Raw genomic sequence first — 15,573 nt, forward strand, 5'->3', positions numbered from 1 at the left:
TAGGATTTATTCTGATGTGCATTTCATTGCTGGGAAAGCTGAATTTAACAATTCCTGGGTGCAAAACACAGAGTAAATTCTATTTATATCAGAATGTGCCATTCCTCCCAAGGCTGCGTATTTTTGCAATCCAATTAAATACTCCTTTTTTCTTATTCTCCCAATTCCCTCCAGGGCAAAAATCCCCGCTCTGAGAAGTTGGACCCTTGTTTAAAGCATCACTTTTTCAGCCACGGGTGAAAACACCGCAGAAAAGGAAATGATCACATTATCCCATGGACAAAGAAACACTGATGTGGGCCATCCTGATTTGTGAAGAGTTGGCTTTATTTTATGGTTGCAGAGCCTTACATTTAATAAAAACCACAAGAATATCTCTCCTTCAAAATATGGAATATAATGTATTTATTCAAACTTTGAGTATATATATATATATATGTATAATACTGATTATAGGTATAGGCACTCGCAGAATGCACGTGCTGTTTATAATGTGATTACACAAATAAGTGTATACAATGGAATATATCTGTCTGTGTGTAAATATATATATACATATATATTTACCAGCAGATAGGTGCTTCACAGAAGTAGATATTAGACATAATATGGAGCTAATATAAGTGAGGCATCTCCCTCATGCTAAGGGCTGGGAAACTTGTTTTCCTCTTCCGTGCTGTTTGGAATTTTCCCCAGGTCATTTCAACTTTCTTCTTGAAGGCGTCTTTAGCCGAAGATGACTAAAGGAACAGTCTTCATCCTAGAAAAATGTCAAAAAGTCCTGGAGAAAACCCTAAAAAGCATTAAAAGACAAGAACAAGGAGTGTGTGCTGCTTAAAGAAGCAGAGAGCGTTTGAGATTTAAAATACCATGGCATTTGTGAAACGGCATAAAGGAGAACGGCAGGGAGGAGGCAGAAGGGCCTTCCCAGAGAGTGAGGTTTATGGAGGAGGACAAGGTTCACTCGAGTCCCTTCTCTACAGCATCTTCCCTTCTACTTTCCATCCAAAATCAGCACTGGCACAAAGGAAGGAGCACTGTGTCTCTAGAAAGCATCAGAGGCTTCAGCCAAGCGCCCTCTCAGTGTATTGCCAGCCCTGAGAAGCTGATGGCCCCAAGACAAAAGTAACCCTGTTCCTCTGTTTTCTGTAGAGTATTTCATATTCCTGCTCCAAACAATACCAGTATAACATGGTCACCCAGATCAGCATCCAACTGGCAGCACCTCTGCTGCCAAGGCTCCACTGAGCTGTCCCTGGCTGCTGGATATGGCATCTTGGAAAATCCATCCTTTTCTGAAGCTGTCAGCACAGATCCAGGGGCTCCCCGAGCTCAGGGGGGACTCAACTCTCCTGTGCATGTTGGGAGGGCACAGGGTAAAATGGCTTGGCCATGAGAAGAGACAAATCTGCAGTGAAACCTGAATTTGGTGACAAAAGCCACTGGACCCTGGGTCTCTGAGCCGCTCTCTCCTCTGTGAGCAGAAGGCAACAGGCACCCGAGTGAAGAAAACTGAACAAATGAAGCCAGAGCTGCGGCTTGTAAATATCTCCTTACTTTCCTACAAGGCAAACATAGGCTGGGGTTGAGTGATCTGAACCAAGTCAGCTTGTCTATCCAGGACAGGGAGCTAATTCCTGAAGCTTTGTTATACAGGACAAGCCTTTTTAAAAAGGATACCAGGACAGAGATACCTTAAACTTCAGAGAACCAGGAAATTTATGATCCCATTACCAGATACCTAACTATTCCTGTCATGATTGAAGGTAATAATGACAAAAAGTCCTCTCTCACTTGACCTGGACTTCTGCAGAGTCACCAAGCTCTGTAGAGCATGGCTGGCTTGTAGCTTCTGGGGCTGAACTTGGAGCATCAGGTCAGGGAGTTTCAAGCTTTGCCTCAGCCCATCCTTCTGCCTCTAAATTGTGAGGAAAAACAAACTCCAAGGGTGACTGATTCCCTGTAGAGTATCAAGGAAAATAAACTCGCAGAGCAACAACCCAGCGGGCGAGGATTTACTGGTGTTTTTGCTTAAATTCTGTAATGAATATCTGCAAGGGCTGAGAAGAGAATGAGAACTGGATCCCCCACCTGGAAGTCAACACACTTCCATTTGATCCTAAATAGCATCCTCGCACCAAGGCCCTCTCTGCTGGAAATTCATAATTACTGAATAAGAATGATTCCTAGGAAATTAGTCTCCATATCTGAGACAAGCCAGGATTCAGAAATAGATGAGTCTCTAGGAAAACATTCTTCCAGTTCTGACTGACATATCACACTGGGGCTGTGGTTTCTACCTGGCACCTTTGTGCAAGGATGCTATATTAAAACACCCACTGTCTTACTGGGGAAGCTAACTGGTGGCCAAGTCAGGGAAAAAAAAGCCTTAGAGATCACCCTAACTTCCCACTGAAACAGAAAGCTGCTCCAGGGCACAGATTTGTAGGTCAGGACAGCTCAGCTCTAGTGTGATTTGCCCTGGATAGAGCAGAAATAATAAAATCTTTGCCAGTGTGGCACTTATCAAGTAAGAGCTGTGAGTACCAGAGCTGCTGGAAGATGATGAGATGCTGCTTGAGCAGGAAGTCTGCATGTAGCAAGGAGTTTAGGAACAGCCCAGAGCAGCTGCAATGCATGAGGCCAGGCAGGTTTGCACTCACCCCCTGCTACAACATCAGCTGGGAGATGCGATGCTGTGTTTAATCAGTCAACCCCCCTGCAAGGATACAAGTGAGTTTTACACAATATCCCAGAGGAGGAGGAGCAGCAGGAACGAGGAGCAGCAGCACCACAGGCTACAGTGGCACAGCGCTGCGGGGCGGTGTCGGGGTGAGCGGCGCTGCTGCTACGCACAGCGGGCGTCGGCATCTGAGGGTCCCTGCGCAAAGCGTGCCTTACCTTCCCCCAGCGTGCTCACCACCGTCACTTCTGAGGCTTTGCTGGCACCCCGCGAGGTGTAAGCCTTTATGTAAAAGCTGTAGCTGGTCGAGGGCTCCAGATCAGTCACTAGCTGCTGGAAGGTGCTCTTGCTAACAGCCTCCTGGTACTCCATCTCTACGGGGTCTGAAATGCAAAGGGAGGGAGAACTGAGTGGTGTTAGGCTTTGTAAGGAGTAAAGAGAATAAATGTTTCAAGCAGTTTGGTCCCTGGGGTGGATATGTACCGGCTCACACACATTTCTGCTTACATAAGGCCATTGAAACTGGTAATGTTGGGCTTTGAGCAACCTGGTCTAGTGAAAGATGTTCCTGCCTGTGGCAGGGGTTGGAACTGGATGATCCTAAGGCTCCTTCCAACCCAAACCATTCTGTGATTCTCTGATCTCTGCATGCTTTGCCAGAGAGCTACATGGGCAGCAAGATTTGACTATGCAGCTTCATCCTCTCCACCCTTTTTATAATTACAATGGTATATTTAGTATTTGCAGGTATTTATAGTGTATTTACAGCCTCAGCTCTACCCTTCAGAAACTGGGAGGTGAGAGAAAACACTGATGGCAAATGGACCACTACAGTGCAGACCTGGCTTCACCCAGTGGGCTGTGTAGCTGAATTACAGGAGGGCTGAGGGTGCTCAGGGCAGTGGGTGTAGCACTGTACCTGCAGCTTTCCGGATGTGCAGCACGTAGCCAATGATCTCCTTGGTGTTCTGCAGGGGCTTTTCCCAGGACACCTGGATGGTGGTTGCAGAGACAGTCTCTGCCCTCACGCTCTGAGGAGGGCTGGGCAGCCCATCAGCCCACAGCACGGTGAGGCGGGCGCTGGCCTGCGTGGAGCCCGCGCTGTTCTCGGCCAGGCACTGGTAGATGGCTTCATCCGCCTGGTTGATCCCATAGATGGAGAGAGTGCTGTGTGGGGACATGAAAGGGACAAGCATCACACTGACTGCCATGGTCCCTGTGCTGGCTCCCATGGCAGGGCATCCCACAGCCTCTGTTTCCACAGAAAGCTTTCAGGAAGCTGTGGGCTGGTGCTTTTGGGGAAGGAGAAGTCCAGGAGGTGGATGTGTCATTCCCTGTGACTGGGCAGATTATCTGTCTCGACTGCAGATACTGTGGTTCAGGTATAGCCAGATGTGGGCGCAGAGTGGGACAGGGAGCAGCAGGATCTAAAGGTGTGGGTTCAGGAAGATCCCAGCCACACCACAGAGCCAACTCTGTGGCAAGTGCATCCACACAGCCAAAACAGCTTTAACTGGCTTATCTCCAATACACACCAGTGAGACCCATCCAGGCTAAGCCAAGTCCAATCAAACTCAGCCAGAAAGCCCTCTGGTGATGCTCTAATTGCATTATAACACATTAGAGCTGTCTAAGGGTAACACCAGGATTAGCTGATTTATCCAGCAGGGTTATAGCCTCACCTGCCTCTTCTGCACTTCCAGAAACACCATCACCATGAGCCAAAAGCCAAAGCTTATGAGCAAGTCATTTGTCTGCAGAACCTCTGTGTGTGAACCTTGCTGCCTTCCAGGGAAACAACTAGAGCAGCTCTTCCAGCCTGCCCCTGGGGGCTTCCATATCAGGTTTAGATGGTGTTTTCACCATCCAAGAAAGGACAGGCACTGACTACCCTGGAAAACATCCCTACAGGAGGGGGAAAAGCCAGCCATGTACCAGCTTCCCAAATGAGCATTCCTGAGCATGGTGCCCATCTCTGCACAAGGACAGCCAGAGTCTTTGTACATGTGGCCACATGAACTGGAGGCCATTTCTGCACTACAGGACCCTCCAGCAATGGCTGTGGACAACTGGAGCAAGTTCAGGGCCAGCTCAAAAGTTGCACCACCCAGTATCTTTAAAACAACACCAGTGAATACTGACTCAGAAATAATTGTGTGCCATATAAGCTCTGTCTTGCCATTTGAACATGCAAAGCAGCTTTTCTCAATAACAGCTGCTCACAAAAAGGGACCCATCAATGAAAGCTCCACTCCAAGCCAAGCCAGGAACAACATGATTCAGGATGTGAATCCATCAGACACAAGGCTTCCTATATAAATAAATATCAAGTGTATCCCCCTTCTAAGGCATGGCATGGTCACTGCCACCAGTGGGTACAGCTCTGAGCTGGAAAGGCACATTTAACACTGGAGATGTTCTTTTACCAAACTCTGAGGCAACAGCTCAGGTTATGGTAAAATCTGCCAACAATGCCTTTGGTCCTGGGAGGGTGTTCTCACACACAAGACATCCCTGGGAAAACTTTAGAAGCTCACATGAGCTTTTTCTTACTTTTCTATAAGAAATGACTGAAACCTAATGAAATCCACATCCACTACTTGCTTCTAAGGAGAAACAAATTACTTTCTTCTCCTGCAGTGAATTCTAGGTGGACCTGGAACTTGACTGCACATGAGTAAATCCCAAGCATCCCTGCTGATGCAGGGGACACTTCAAGGCTTTTTGGGAATCGCAATCAAAGCTGCCTTTTATGTAAATGAAAAACTGAACATTGGAAGTGGAAATTATAAATAACCTGCCACTGCCTGCCTGTATGTCAGAACAAATGCTTCTTCTAATTGCAGCAAAATATTGGTCTTCATATATTAAAATTTATTATTGCTGTTGATTTAACATTTCTATTTCTGCCTTGCAAATTATCGGGGGCCATGGTGAGTGAGCAAATGTTTAACAGTCATCTATTTATGTCCTGTGCCTTTGTTTCCTTGGAAACATTGTAAATGGAATATCAAATGTGATGGTTTCAGCTGATATGGTGATTTTCGAGAATCAGCCCTAAGCTCCTCTCATAGCCACGGGCTCAACGTATCTGATTAAATGGAAGGAGAAAGGCAGAGCTGGGAGAGGGCTTGGGGAGGAAGGACCCGATGTGTGGCTCAGCTGTGTCAACAAGGGCTGACTCCTGTGAGGACAGATGGCAGAAGGCAGAATTACGCCATCCCAGAGCTGCACTCCCAGCCCTGCACAAAGCAGATGTGTGGAAGGAGCAGCAGCACTTCCTTCTGCCCCGTCAATGCAGGGATTATTTCCATGTGGCTGCTGTGCATCTGGGCACCCAGAGCAGCCAGGCTGGGCTACCACACGGACCAAGAGCAGCCTTAAGCTTCCCAAGCACAAAGCAGATCTGGACCAAGGGGTATTTAGGCTCCGCTGCCTCCAGGTGCATTTACTTGCTCTGCTTAGAGAGAGGAAGATGTGAAAGGAGGGAGGAAGAGGGGAGCTATGCTGAAAAGCAGTGCAAGGAGCCTGATGGCAGTGCTGTGATTCTGGGGCCAGAGACAGCTCTCTCCTGGGAGGATTTGGGGGTGAGCAAAGCTCCTCATGTAGGACACAGATGATGTGAAGGATGCCAGTGGTCCTGGAAGGATGGCACTTGGCCACTGGGACCTAGAGCTGAGCAGTCTCTGTCATGAACAGTCAAGTCAAAAGAAATAAAGAGTATTTTCTGGGAAGTTGGCATGGCACATAGCTGGAAATTTGCTTCAGGCTTAAGAAGTTAATTTTCATTGAGATTTCCTTGGCTGTGTTTGGATGTGCTGTGCTATGAGAGCCTTGGCCATCCGTTACCTGGGGCCCACGTCAATGATACACAGGTAACAGGACACTAAAACAGCTGGATTTTTGGCTGTGAGAGCATGGACAAACTGGTGAACAGAATGCCCAGCATCTAAACACCAGCTCCATGAGAATCACCTCCCATGTGGAGGATGTAGTGCAGCAGGGTCAGTATTCAGTCCAGGTTTTGCTGCTTTTTGTCTTTTCTTTTTTTTTAAGAAAGCTCTAACAAAAGGAAGATCTGTAGTTGCCGTGTGAGAAGGCGCAGAGCGTCTCTGTGCATCAACCATCTGAAATATGCAGTGTCCTTTTATTTCCTCCCGTCAACACGGAAAAAATCTGTCACTTTGGGACATCTGCTGCTGGAAAACTTTCCCGCGAGTGCCAGACTGGCAGCGCCGCGAGCACGTCAGACGAGGCGAGATGCCAGAAGGCTTTCTGCTGGTCACCAGAGCCGCTCGGCGAGCCGAGGGCTCCATCACATCCCCACACAATGCCCTGACAGGCATTGATGGAAGTGGGGAGAGGAGCTGCTGCAGATTCACACCCGGCTGAGCTGAAACGAGAGGCCTCGAGAGGCTGCTCGAAAGCCGCGGTATTCCCAAGCTGTCTCCCCAGTTCATAGGCAGTCAGGATGACTGATCTGGCTCGGGTCAGGGGTCCAGGCCGCTGACCGGAGATCGGCTTTCCAAAGGCTCCTCTGAAAAAGTCTGCGAACTGAAGGAAGGCTCTTCATCGATTCAGGAGCACAAAGGAGAGGGGCCCATCTGGGAGGGCATCAGCCCGCGCGCGCACAGGCGCACAAAGGAGGGTGTGTGATGAAATTAATGCAGAGAGCAGGCTGTGGCTAGCAGGGACAGCATTCTGAGTGCCAGCAGATACAGAAAGCCACTAGTGCCACATTCAGATGCCCCATCCCTGCTCTGGCTGTTTGTCATGACCTGTGTTGTGCTGTGCTGCATTGAATGATCTGTTCCTGGGCTGCTGGCCTGTACCACACTGGGAAGGAGCCTTTACCCCCCCAGCTTTGCAGAAATCCCCTGTATTCTGAAGGTTGCCTTTCACACTGGAAATTAAGGTTAAAAACTTGAAAAGTGACACTAAGCAAACACTGCATATCATTCCAGCCTTCTATTCTATATATTCTACACATATTCTTACACGTCCAGACATTAAATATCAAACAGAACATCCTAGGTGAAATTGGGTTGGGTTATGCAGAAGGACTCATTTCTATTTTGCAGGTACTGCAGTTCACTGGCCAGGATCCCAGCCCAGTCTTGAGATTTCAGACTCATCCAAGAGCAGCTTCTGGAAGGCTGTTGCTGGTCCCAACCACACAGTCTGTTTAAATGAGCCACAGGGTACAATCACAGACTTAACTAAATCCTGCCCCAGGAAGCAGAGAAGCCTTTACATCTTCAAGACCATGAGGAAACAAAAAATATCTCAGAAAAAGCTACTGGAAGGAAGGGCAGAGCCTGTATTAGTAGGACTGCAAGTGCAGACACCTGTGAGAGCTCTCTGCTGCTAAACTGAAAGTCCCCCAAACTTTTCCCAAGCAAGCAGCACAGATACTGAAACAGAAAAAGACCCAGCCTTATTTAGGGGACACTAATTTTAGGCTACACCACTATGGGCTCAGTCTTGCCTCAAAGCCTCCCGTGTAAGGACCATTTTCTGCTGATGGATTTTGCTGTGTGCAACAGTTGGAACAAACACTAACTCCTGATTCAATGCACTTCAAGAGCAGCTCAGTGGAGCAGCACACAGAGAAATTACACAGGCAGCTTGGTAGCAAAATAATCACAGCCACATGAGAAGGAGATGCTGATGCCTGTTGCCGTTGGCTGATCCAGGGCTGCTGCAGGCCCTTTTTGTGGGATATGGCTGTGTGATCCCAGCACAGGATCCCTGCTTGGTGCAGGGATCACGCTGATTCCACACTGCTTAGAGGGCTTTGTGCATCTGTGCAGCCATCCTCCTTGCAAAGGCCATTTCCACGTGTCTTCCAAAGTCAAACCCATAAATTATGTTTAAATCAGGAGCAGCGGGTTCACATCCCCATCCTCCACATACTTATTTGTCATGCTTCTGGGAACTGAAATATGATTTGCTACAGAGCACTCTCCCCTCAATCACAACCGTCTTCAAACCCGTGGCATAAGGAACTGCAGGCTTGCCTGTCCTCCCTTATGTGGTCAAAACCATACAAATTGAAGTGTTTGTAGGGAGAGTGCACCATGAAGGGATGTACAAACCCATCTGCACCTTTCCACACCCAGCTAATGTGGGGTTTACAGAAAAAAGCCACCTTTGGAATGACAGCCTCTGGTTTCCCTGGGTTTGGTACCAGAAGGGCTGTCAGGTCCCAGGTGCTGGGATGTTTGTGCTTGAAGGCCCCTCTCTGTTTCTGCACTGGGATTTAACAGCACGAGAAGTGCAAGAAGAGCAAAGTTGTCCTGATGTTTATTTATGAAGGAGTATTTCCCCCAATGAGCCTTGAACATTCATGGCCCTGGAAGTGAGACATTTCCAGAGCACTAAACCAAGGGCAAAACAGTGAGGAAGAATTTACAAAGGTCACCAAGCAGAGCGAATGCCACCTGAGCCCAAATTCTAACAAAGCCTTTTTCCGGTGGAACAAATGAAGTCCCTTAATTACAATTTGTAAATATAATCTTCTTGGAAAATCAATATTTAGAGAGCCTGCCTTCTCTGAAGATGTTGGCCTTTGTTCCTTGCTATTATGGCAATATAAACCCCATAGTGTGATACACTTCCAGGCTGAAAATTACCCCCTGAACCTGATTGGGTCAAAGAAAGAAAAGCAATAAACCTTTCACAGTGGTAATTTGGAGGCTATTTCATGCTTCCTTGTAAATTTTGAAGTAATAACCTAGAAACATAATTTTACACAAGCCCATGTGTAAATTAATTTTACACAAGCCCAACTTGGCCAGTAACCACACCTTCCCTCTGCAGCAGTACTCCACTTCTGGGATGGGCTGGTGAGGAATTTTGCTAGAACTTCCTTTTATACCTGTCAGGCATTTGGATCATGATCTATCAGAATCACTCCGGGAGCAACATGGGCATCTCTGATCAGCATAGAAGGACAGACTGCCACTGCTGGACACAGGGATGGCTCTACCAAAGACCATAAGGCTCCATCAGCTTTTCCCTCAGAGAGCTTGGCTCAGCCCCTCACCCTGACAGCAATCGGCTGCATCCCCAGCCCAGGGGCTGCATGGCAAGGCAGCCCCATCGTCAGCTCCTTCAGTCATTTTTATTCACAGCTTTTAATGGAAAGGCCCACAATTCCCTATGCCTGAGCCTTCATGCATTTTTCATTAACAATTATCCGCTATCCCAGAACTGCTTTTGATTTTTTGCTAATCATCGATTGGCTATTTTGTTCCCACACAGCTGGCATTTTCAAAACATAACAACCACCTCTGGAGAGGGCACAGCAGAAGGCTGATCTTTAATGCTAATGTGCCCAGAAACCGTCAACACATCAGGTGATGGGAATTCACATCTGAGGGACCACGAGGGATGAGATATTTATTGGATGCAGCCCGTGAGGCTGATTTTACTGTGCTGAAAGCCTGGAAGTTGCTTAGCAAGTGAATGTCTGATGTTGTACCAGCAGTCACATCCAATCTCCAGTGAATCCAGTCCTGAAGCTGCAGCCCAGCAATGAAGGGTTTTTGGAGTCCCCTCACCTTGTAGGGTATGCTCTCCTTGGATTTGCAGTTACTGCATAGGAGTGACAGTGTGGGGTGAGGCAGATGCAAAAGGGCCCTTCACAGCTTTGGGAAGCAACAGATCCATTGGCTGTGGGTTTGTGCTGCTGCCCACAGGGCCCCAAGCTTGCAGGAATAGAGCAGTATCTCAAACACCATCTTCTGCAGGTCTGAACCTTGCTTTTGGCTGCGTTAATTTACAGAAATGAAGTTGCTCCCAATGACACATTTTGCAATCAATTAGCACATGATATGTTTTGGGATGATTTACTGCTTTTTTCCTAAAAATCCCTTAGGGGGCATTCAGACCTCTATGACAACATTAAGCAGAGTTTTAATCCAAATGAATTTTCTAGGAAACCATGTAATCTAATTAAAAAGCTCATGCTGTAGTTTAGTAGCTTCATCACTAGTGTATTCGAGATCCATCTTTACACAGACAAATATTTTCCAAGTGCAACAGACTGATAAATCCAAGACATAACCACAAACTGATTCTGCCTGGAACTAAGTGGGTTACAGCACTTAGTTATGCCCATGAGAGTAAAACAAGGGCAAACTTGAAAAAGCTCAGGTAAAAAATCATCCATTGATGTGTCTCCTCCGTGTCTTGGAGCTCCCAGCCCTGCTGCACCAGTGAGGGCATTTTCAGACTGACAGCTTTGGAAACCACCAGGCATGGCCACTTGCCTGGAGCTGGAGGTTGGAGCCGACCAAGACTAGTGTGGAGGACAACAAAAGTTCAACACTGTTGAGTACAACAGCCTGAGGGCTCAGCTTTACAATCACATTACTTACTATATCTTGAGAAGATGCCACGTGTCAGGTGAGCCCCAGGAATGGGCTGAGCTCCCTCAGCCTGTGCCAGATGCTGAAATCTGTTCATTCAGCTTGCTGTGGAAAATACTGATGCTAAATTGCATTAAATGATTCCCATAAGAAAACGATTACAGAGATGTTCACCAAGTTGCAGTTCATGGGCATGAGTAGCACAGCTCCAGGCACAGGGACCAGGCCAGGAGATGTGACCATGACCAAAGACCTGACTCCTGCTCTCCTCAAGTGAAGAGGAATGATTTCACAGGGAAAACAACTGAGCAAGACACAGAGCTGGATTCAGTGTCACTTTTGCCATGGATTTAACGATCACTTCATCACTTTTGACTTCACTTCCTCATCAACAAAAAGGGATGCACTAAGTTCCCTCCTACCCCTTCTGCTCTGTTCATACCACAAAGGGCAGACGTGCCTCAGAAAGCCATGCCATGAAGTAGAAGACCACACGCCTGAGCTGAGTGTCATCTGTGTGTGCACATACAAAGTTTTTTGAAGCTCTAAAAACTTTCAGTTTGGAGAAAACCTCTGCTGATTGAGATGGTTTTATTACCACTCACACCTTATCCTTCTTGCATCACACATCCTTCCATCACTCATGTAACAAAGCTTTAAAACCCTTCAAACAAGACAACAAAAAGCCACATTATACAGACACTCAGAAAAATAAACTCACTCCTGTCCCCTGAGGAACAAGTCATGGTGCCTGCACAGCACTTCCCAACTGTCAAAACTGAAGGTCCAGACCCTCCAGCGAGGCTGGGTGGTTGCTTTCCTGAGACACATTTGTTAATATAGAGAGCAGCTCTATGACACCACAGAGTACAAACCTCTACCAATACATCAGCTTTACAATACAGGTGCTATTATTTTGTAGTATATTTTTTCATGCTATTTCCATAGAAACTACATTGTTGAGTGGTAGTTTTCACACTAAGTGCATCATTTCCTCAGTACAAACATCCCCATCCCCTCACAGGAAAATGCAGTTATTTAGTACTCAGAGAACACACTCTTCCCTGGTGAGATAAAAGGCTAAAATTTAGTGAAAGTCAGGCTCCACACAAATATTATTTCTAATATATTTGCATTTGCACGCCCAGGAAGGTCAATGTTCAGGCATTAAAGCACAGTTCCTCCACTGAAGAGTCTATGTGGTCCCTGTCAGCTCCAGGAACAACATTTAGCCCTTCCAGAAATACCCAGATGATAATCAGGACAAAAGAAAAACTTTTCCTGGGTTCCTGCATCAACAGTCAAAGTCTAATGCTGATGTCCTGGCACAAAAATTCATGGAGCACCAAACTGTAATACTGTAAGGTGCAGCCAGCAGGACTGGAACAGTGTTTTAGTTTATCAAAGCCCAAGTTGAATTCACAGATCTGCTTCAGAACACTGCCACCTTCCCATCGGCTCTTTGCTATATAGAAAGCAATCCAGCATCTCTCCCACTCCCATTTCCACAGCAGTGCCAGAGCCCAGTGCACCAGGACCTACCTGTTGTTGTTCTTCAGCTTGATGTGGTCGCTCGTCTCCAGGATCTGCCCGTTCCTCAGCCACGTGATCTGGGGAGGGGGTTCCCCTTGGGCCACGCATGTGAAGATGGCAGTAGTCCCCACGGGTCTGGAAATGGACTGGGGATGCTGCACAAACTCTGCTGGGGCTGAGAGGAGGAAGGAGAAAGAGGGTGAGAAAAGTCCTGATGATCCCACTTTATCCTGGTACAAAAAACCACCTTGTCAATAAGCCTTGACTGCCCCGGAACGTGGAATACTTGTCCAGCCCACAGCACAGGCAGCAGATAACTCTGGTTTGGATGGTGTGTCTGTAAGCACTGCAAAACTGCCTTTTGGTTGCCCACCCTGACAGTCATGGCTTCACAGGAGGCACCTGAAGGCCGGATCAGAAAGCTGAGATGAGTCCTGCATGGTTCAGGCAAACAGGACCAAGGTTTAAGCTCCTTCACCTCTCCCTGGTCTCCCAGGGAAAGCGACCCCCGTGCTGCAGCTCGGGAGAATGTGCTGTTTGCTCAACAGCAGAGCTCAACCAACACCCTGGCTGTGTCTAAAGGACCTGAATGGCTTTAGCAAACTGCTTGAAATGGAAAGAAATGTATGGATATCATACAGCAATCTGGCAGGATGTTCTCTCTGCAGTAAATATCAGATTTGCTGCCAATTTTTCCTGTCAGCAGAAGATTAGGGAACCTTTTGTCTCCAGACCTTCAGCCTGGGACTTCTGGGGTCCTGCCAAGCCTTGCAGAAGACTACACCATGCCTGTAACTGCTGCTCACCTTGCCACCAAACGTTTTCACCTTTGGCAGTAACATTTTTAAACAGAATGCGATCTCTTCCTTCCAGCAGCTCAAATTAGATTTAAAATAATTTATGAGAATAAACCACCGTTTCAGCCTACAGAAAGCAGGACCTGACAGACACTGCCAAATAGGTGAGATTATTCAAGCAGTTCTGCTTCAAAGGGCAAAGTGATAAATATACTGCATGTTGCTACTGAAACCTAAAATCAGGTGGAACCGGCAGCAGACACAATGAAGACAAACAGATAAGAGGCACAGCTCCATAATAAATTTACTGACTAACATCACATAACGGATGGCTGACATTAAATTTTTTTGACAAAAGAAAGATTATTCAGACACATTCAGAGCCGCTCACTGGCGTTTTCTAAGCCTGGGGTTGGTGGCTGTACCATGAACAGAGATGTAGGGATTGGAGAAGGGAGCAAACTGGTCTAGAGAAATATACTGAGGAGGATATTTCTCAGGCTGCAGGTGGGGATGCAAGAGTTGAGCATGGCCAAAACATCCCTTGGGGTTTCCTGCAGCATTTTGGGGGGATAAAGGTCTTTCTCAGCTGTGTGCCAGTAAGGGAAGAGGTAACACGGCCAAACTGCAGGGACAGGCGCTTGTGTGCGAGTAAAAGTCCAGTTGTGCAGATTCTAAGTCCTCCAAGCAGGAATACAGAAGAATTCATTGCATAGCCTATCCCCCTTGAAGGAGCCCCCTCCTTCATTTTTAATAATCAGAGGGAAGTGGAGCATGGCAGGTCTGACTTATGTTACAGGTACAGGGTATCCGCCAGCAGAGTTTATTGTCAGGCCACCGCTGTCAGCGCTCGGCTCCACTAATGAACCTGATCCCAGCAACCCAATGGACACGTACTTCCAGAACCTCCTGCTAAACTTCCCCATGTGCCAATCAATCTCTTGCCCTTTTACTTCCCTTCTGTGTTTTTGCTCTAGACTTACAGATTAAAACAAAACTCAGGATGGGTTCAATAAAAGTTGGAAGCAAGGATAAACAGGGGGAAAACCCCTCATCCCTGCCATGAATGGCCCCTTTGTGGTGTACAGTGAGAGCATTAGAGACTTGATTTTCCTCAGCCTCCTGCCCCCCGCTTTGTGCTGGCGCAGTTTTGCAGGAGCAATTATTTTGCAAGTGGCTGTGCACCTCCCTGCTTTCATCTGGGCTGCCGAGCTGCACCCGCAGCACTCGCAGGTGCAAACCCACGATGCCAAGGAAGGGCACAGCCACCTTCCAGCTCCTCGCTGCAGCTTCATTAAAGATCCTCTTGGCTTTTTGCCTCTGCCTCCCGCTCGCTTCATCAAATCTCAAACCCACCGTTTGTTCAGCAGAAACAAAGTTGAAATATGGAAAGAAGCATCCGGCATAACCCTTGTAGAGCCGCCGGCTCTCCTTATCCTCCCTTATTAGCCCGTGTCAAGAGGCAGTAATTGGAGGGGCTCGCGTGTGACTCGGGGTAACGAACGCGCAGCTGCGGCCGCTGGCTCGGCGCCAGTCACGCTGCTTGGTGCCATGGCCCGCGGGTGCCTCGGGTCCCTGCTCCCCTCTGCCATCCCTTCTCTTTGCAGCCTTGCTAAACACAACCCCAGCCCCTGCCTAACTTACTTTAACTCTCTGGGGAGCAAGATCCCGCCTCTGCTGTGCCGAGCTGTCCCCTGTTCCACGGCATCCCTCACTGCAAGACATAGATTGCCCTTCCGCTGTTCTGCTCTTCCTGGCTTTCCCCAGATATTGCTCTGTCCTATTGAGGTCTCAGTGTGAAGTTGTAGTACCAAAATGGCCCAGGTGAACACAGAAACCCATGGAGTTAGAGGACATGGTCTGGGAACAGATGGAGTTTAAAGGACATGGATTGAGAGGGTGTCCCTCTGCTACCCGGACCAGGATGCACCCAACCTGTGTTCATAACCAGTGCTCTGAGGAAGGTGCCCTCAGGAAACTGCTGGTGTGTGGTCTCAGGATAAATAGCTCCTTTCCTGGGCAGAAAACCATCTCCTCTCCTCTCCCAGGTCCTCTCCCCTGCCCTTCCAAACAATTTTGACAGGATCCAAGAGTATGCCTGGGTTAGTGGGGAAGGAGCAGGAGCCAACCCTGCTGACTGCCAGCCTTGTCTTCAGCCAAGCCCTGCCCACTGCCAGCCCTTCAC

General features: G+C 47.8%; 1 protein-coding gene across 1 annotated transcript in view; it reads right to left on the reverse strand.

Moving 5' to 3' along the window:
• IGDCC3 (immunoglobulin superfamily DCC subclass member 3) overlaps window positions 1-15,573 on the reverse strand; it is a 95,311-nt gene that overhangs the window by 5,092 nt on the left and 74,646 nt on the right. The window contains exons 7-9 of the mRNA XM_058033499.1: window positions 12,601-12,766; window positions 3,603-3,850; window positions 2,902-3,066 (exon numbers count right to left, since the gene is read on the reverse strand). Coding sequence (XP_057889482.1) covers window positions 2,902-3,066; window positions 3,603-3,850; window positions 12,601-12,766 — 579 coding nt within the window. The remainder of the gene's footprint in view (window positions 1-2,901; window positions 3,067-3,602; window positions 3,851-12,600; window positions 12,767-15,573) is intronic.

This window comes from Melospiza georgiana, chromosome 13 (genome assembly GCF_028018845.1).
Source record: "Melospiza georgiana isolate bMelGeo1 chromosome 13, bMelGeo1.pri, whole genome shotgun sequence".
Classification (NCBI taxonomy): Eukaryota; Metazoa; Chordata; class Aves; order Passeriformes; family Passerellidae; genus Melospiza; species Melospiza georgiana.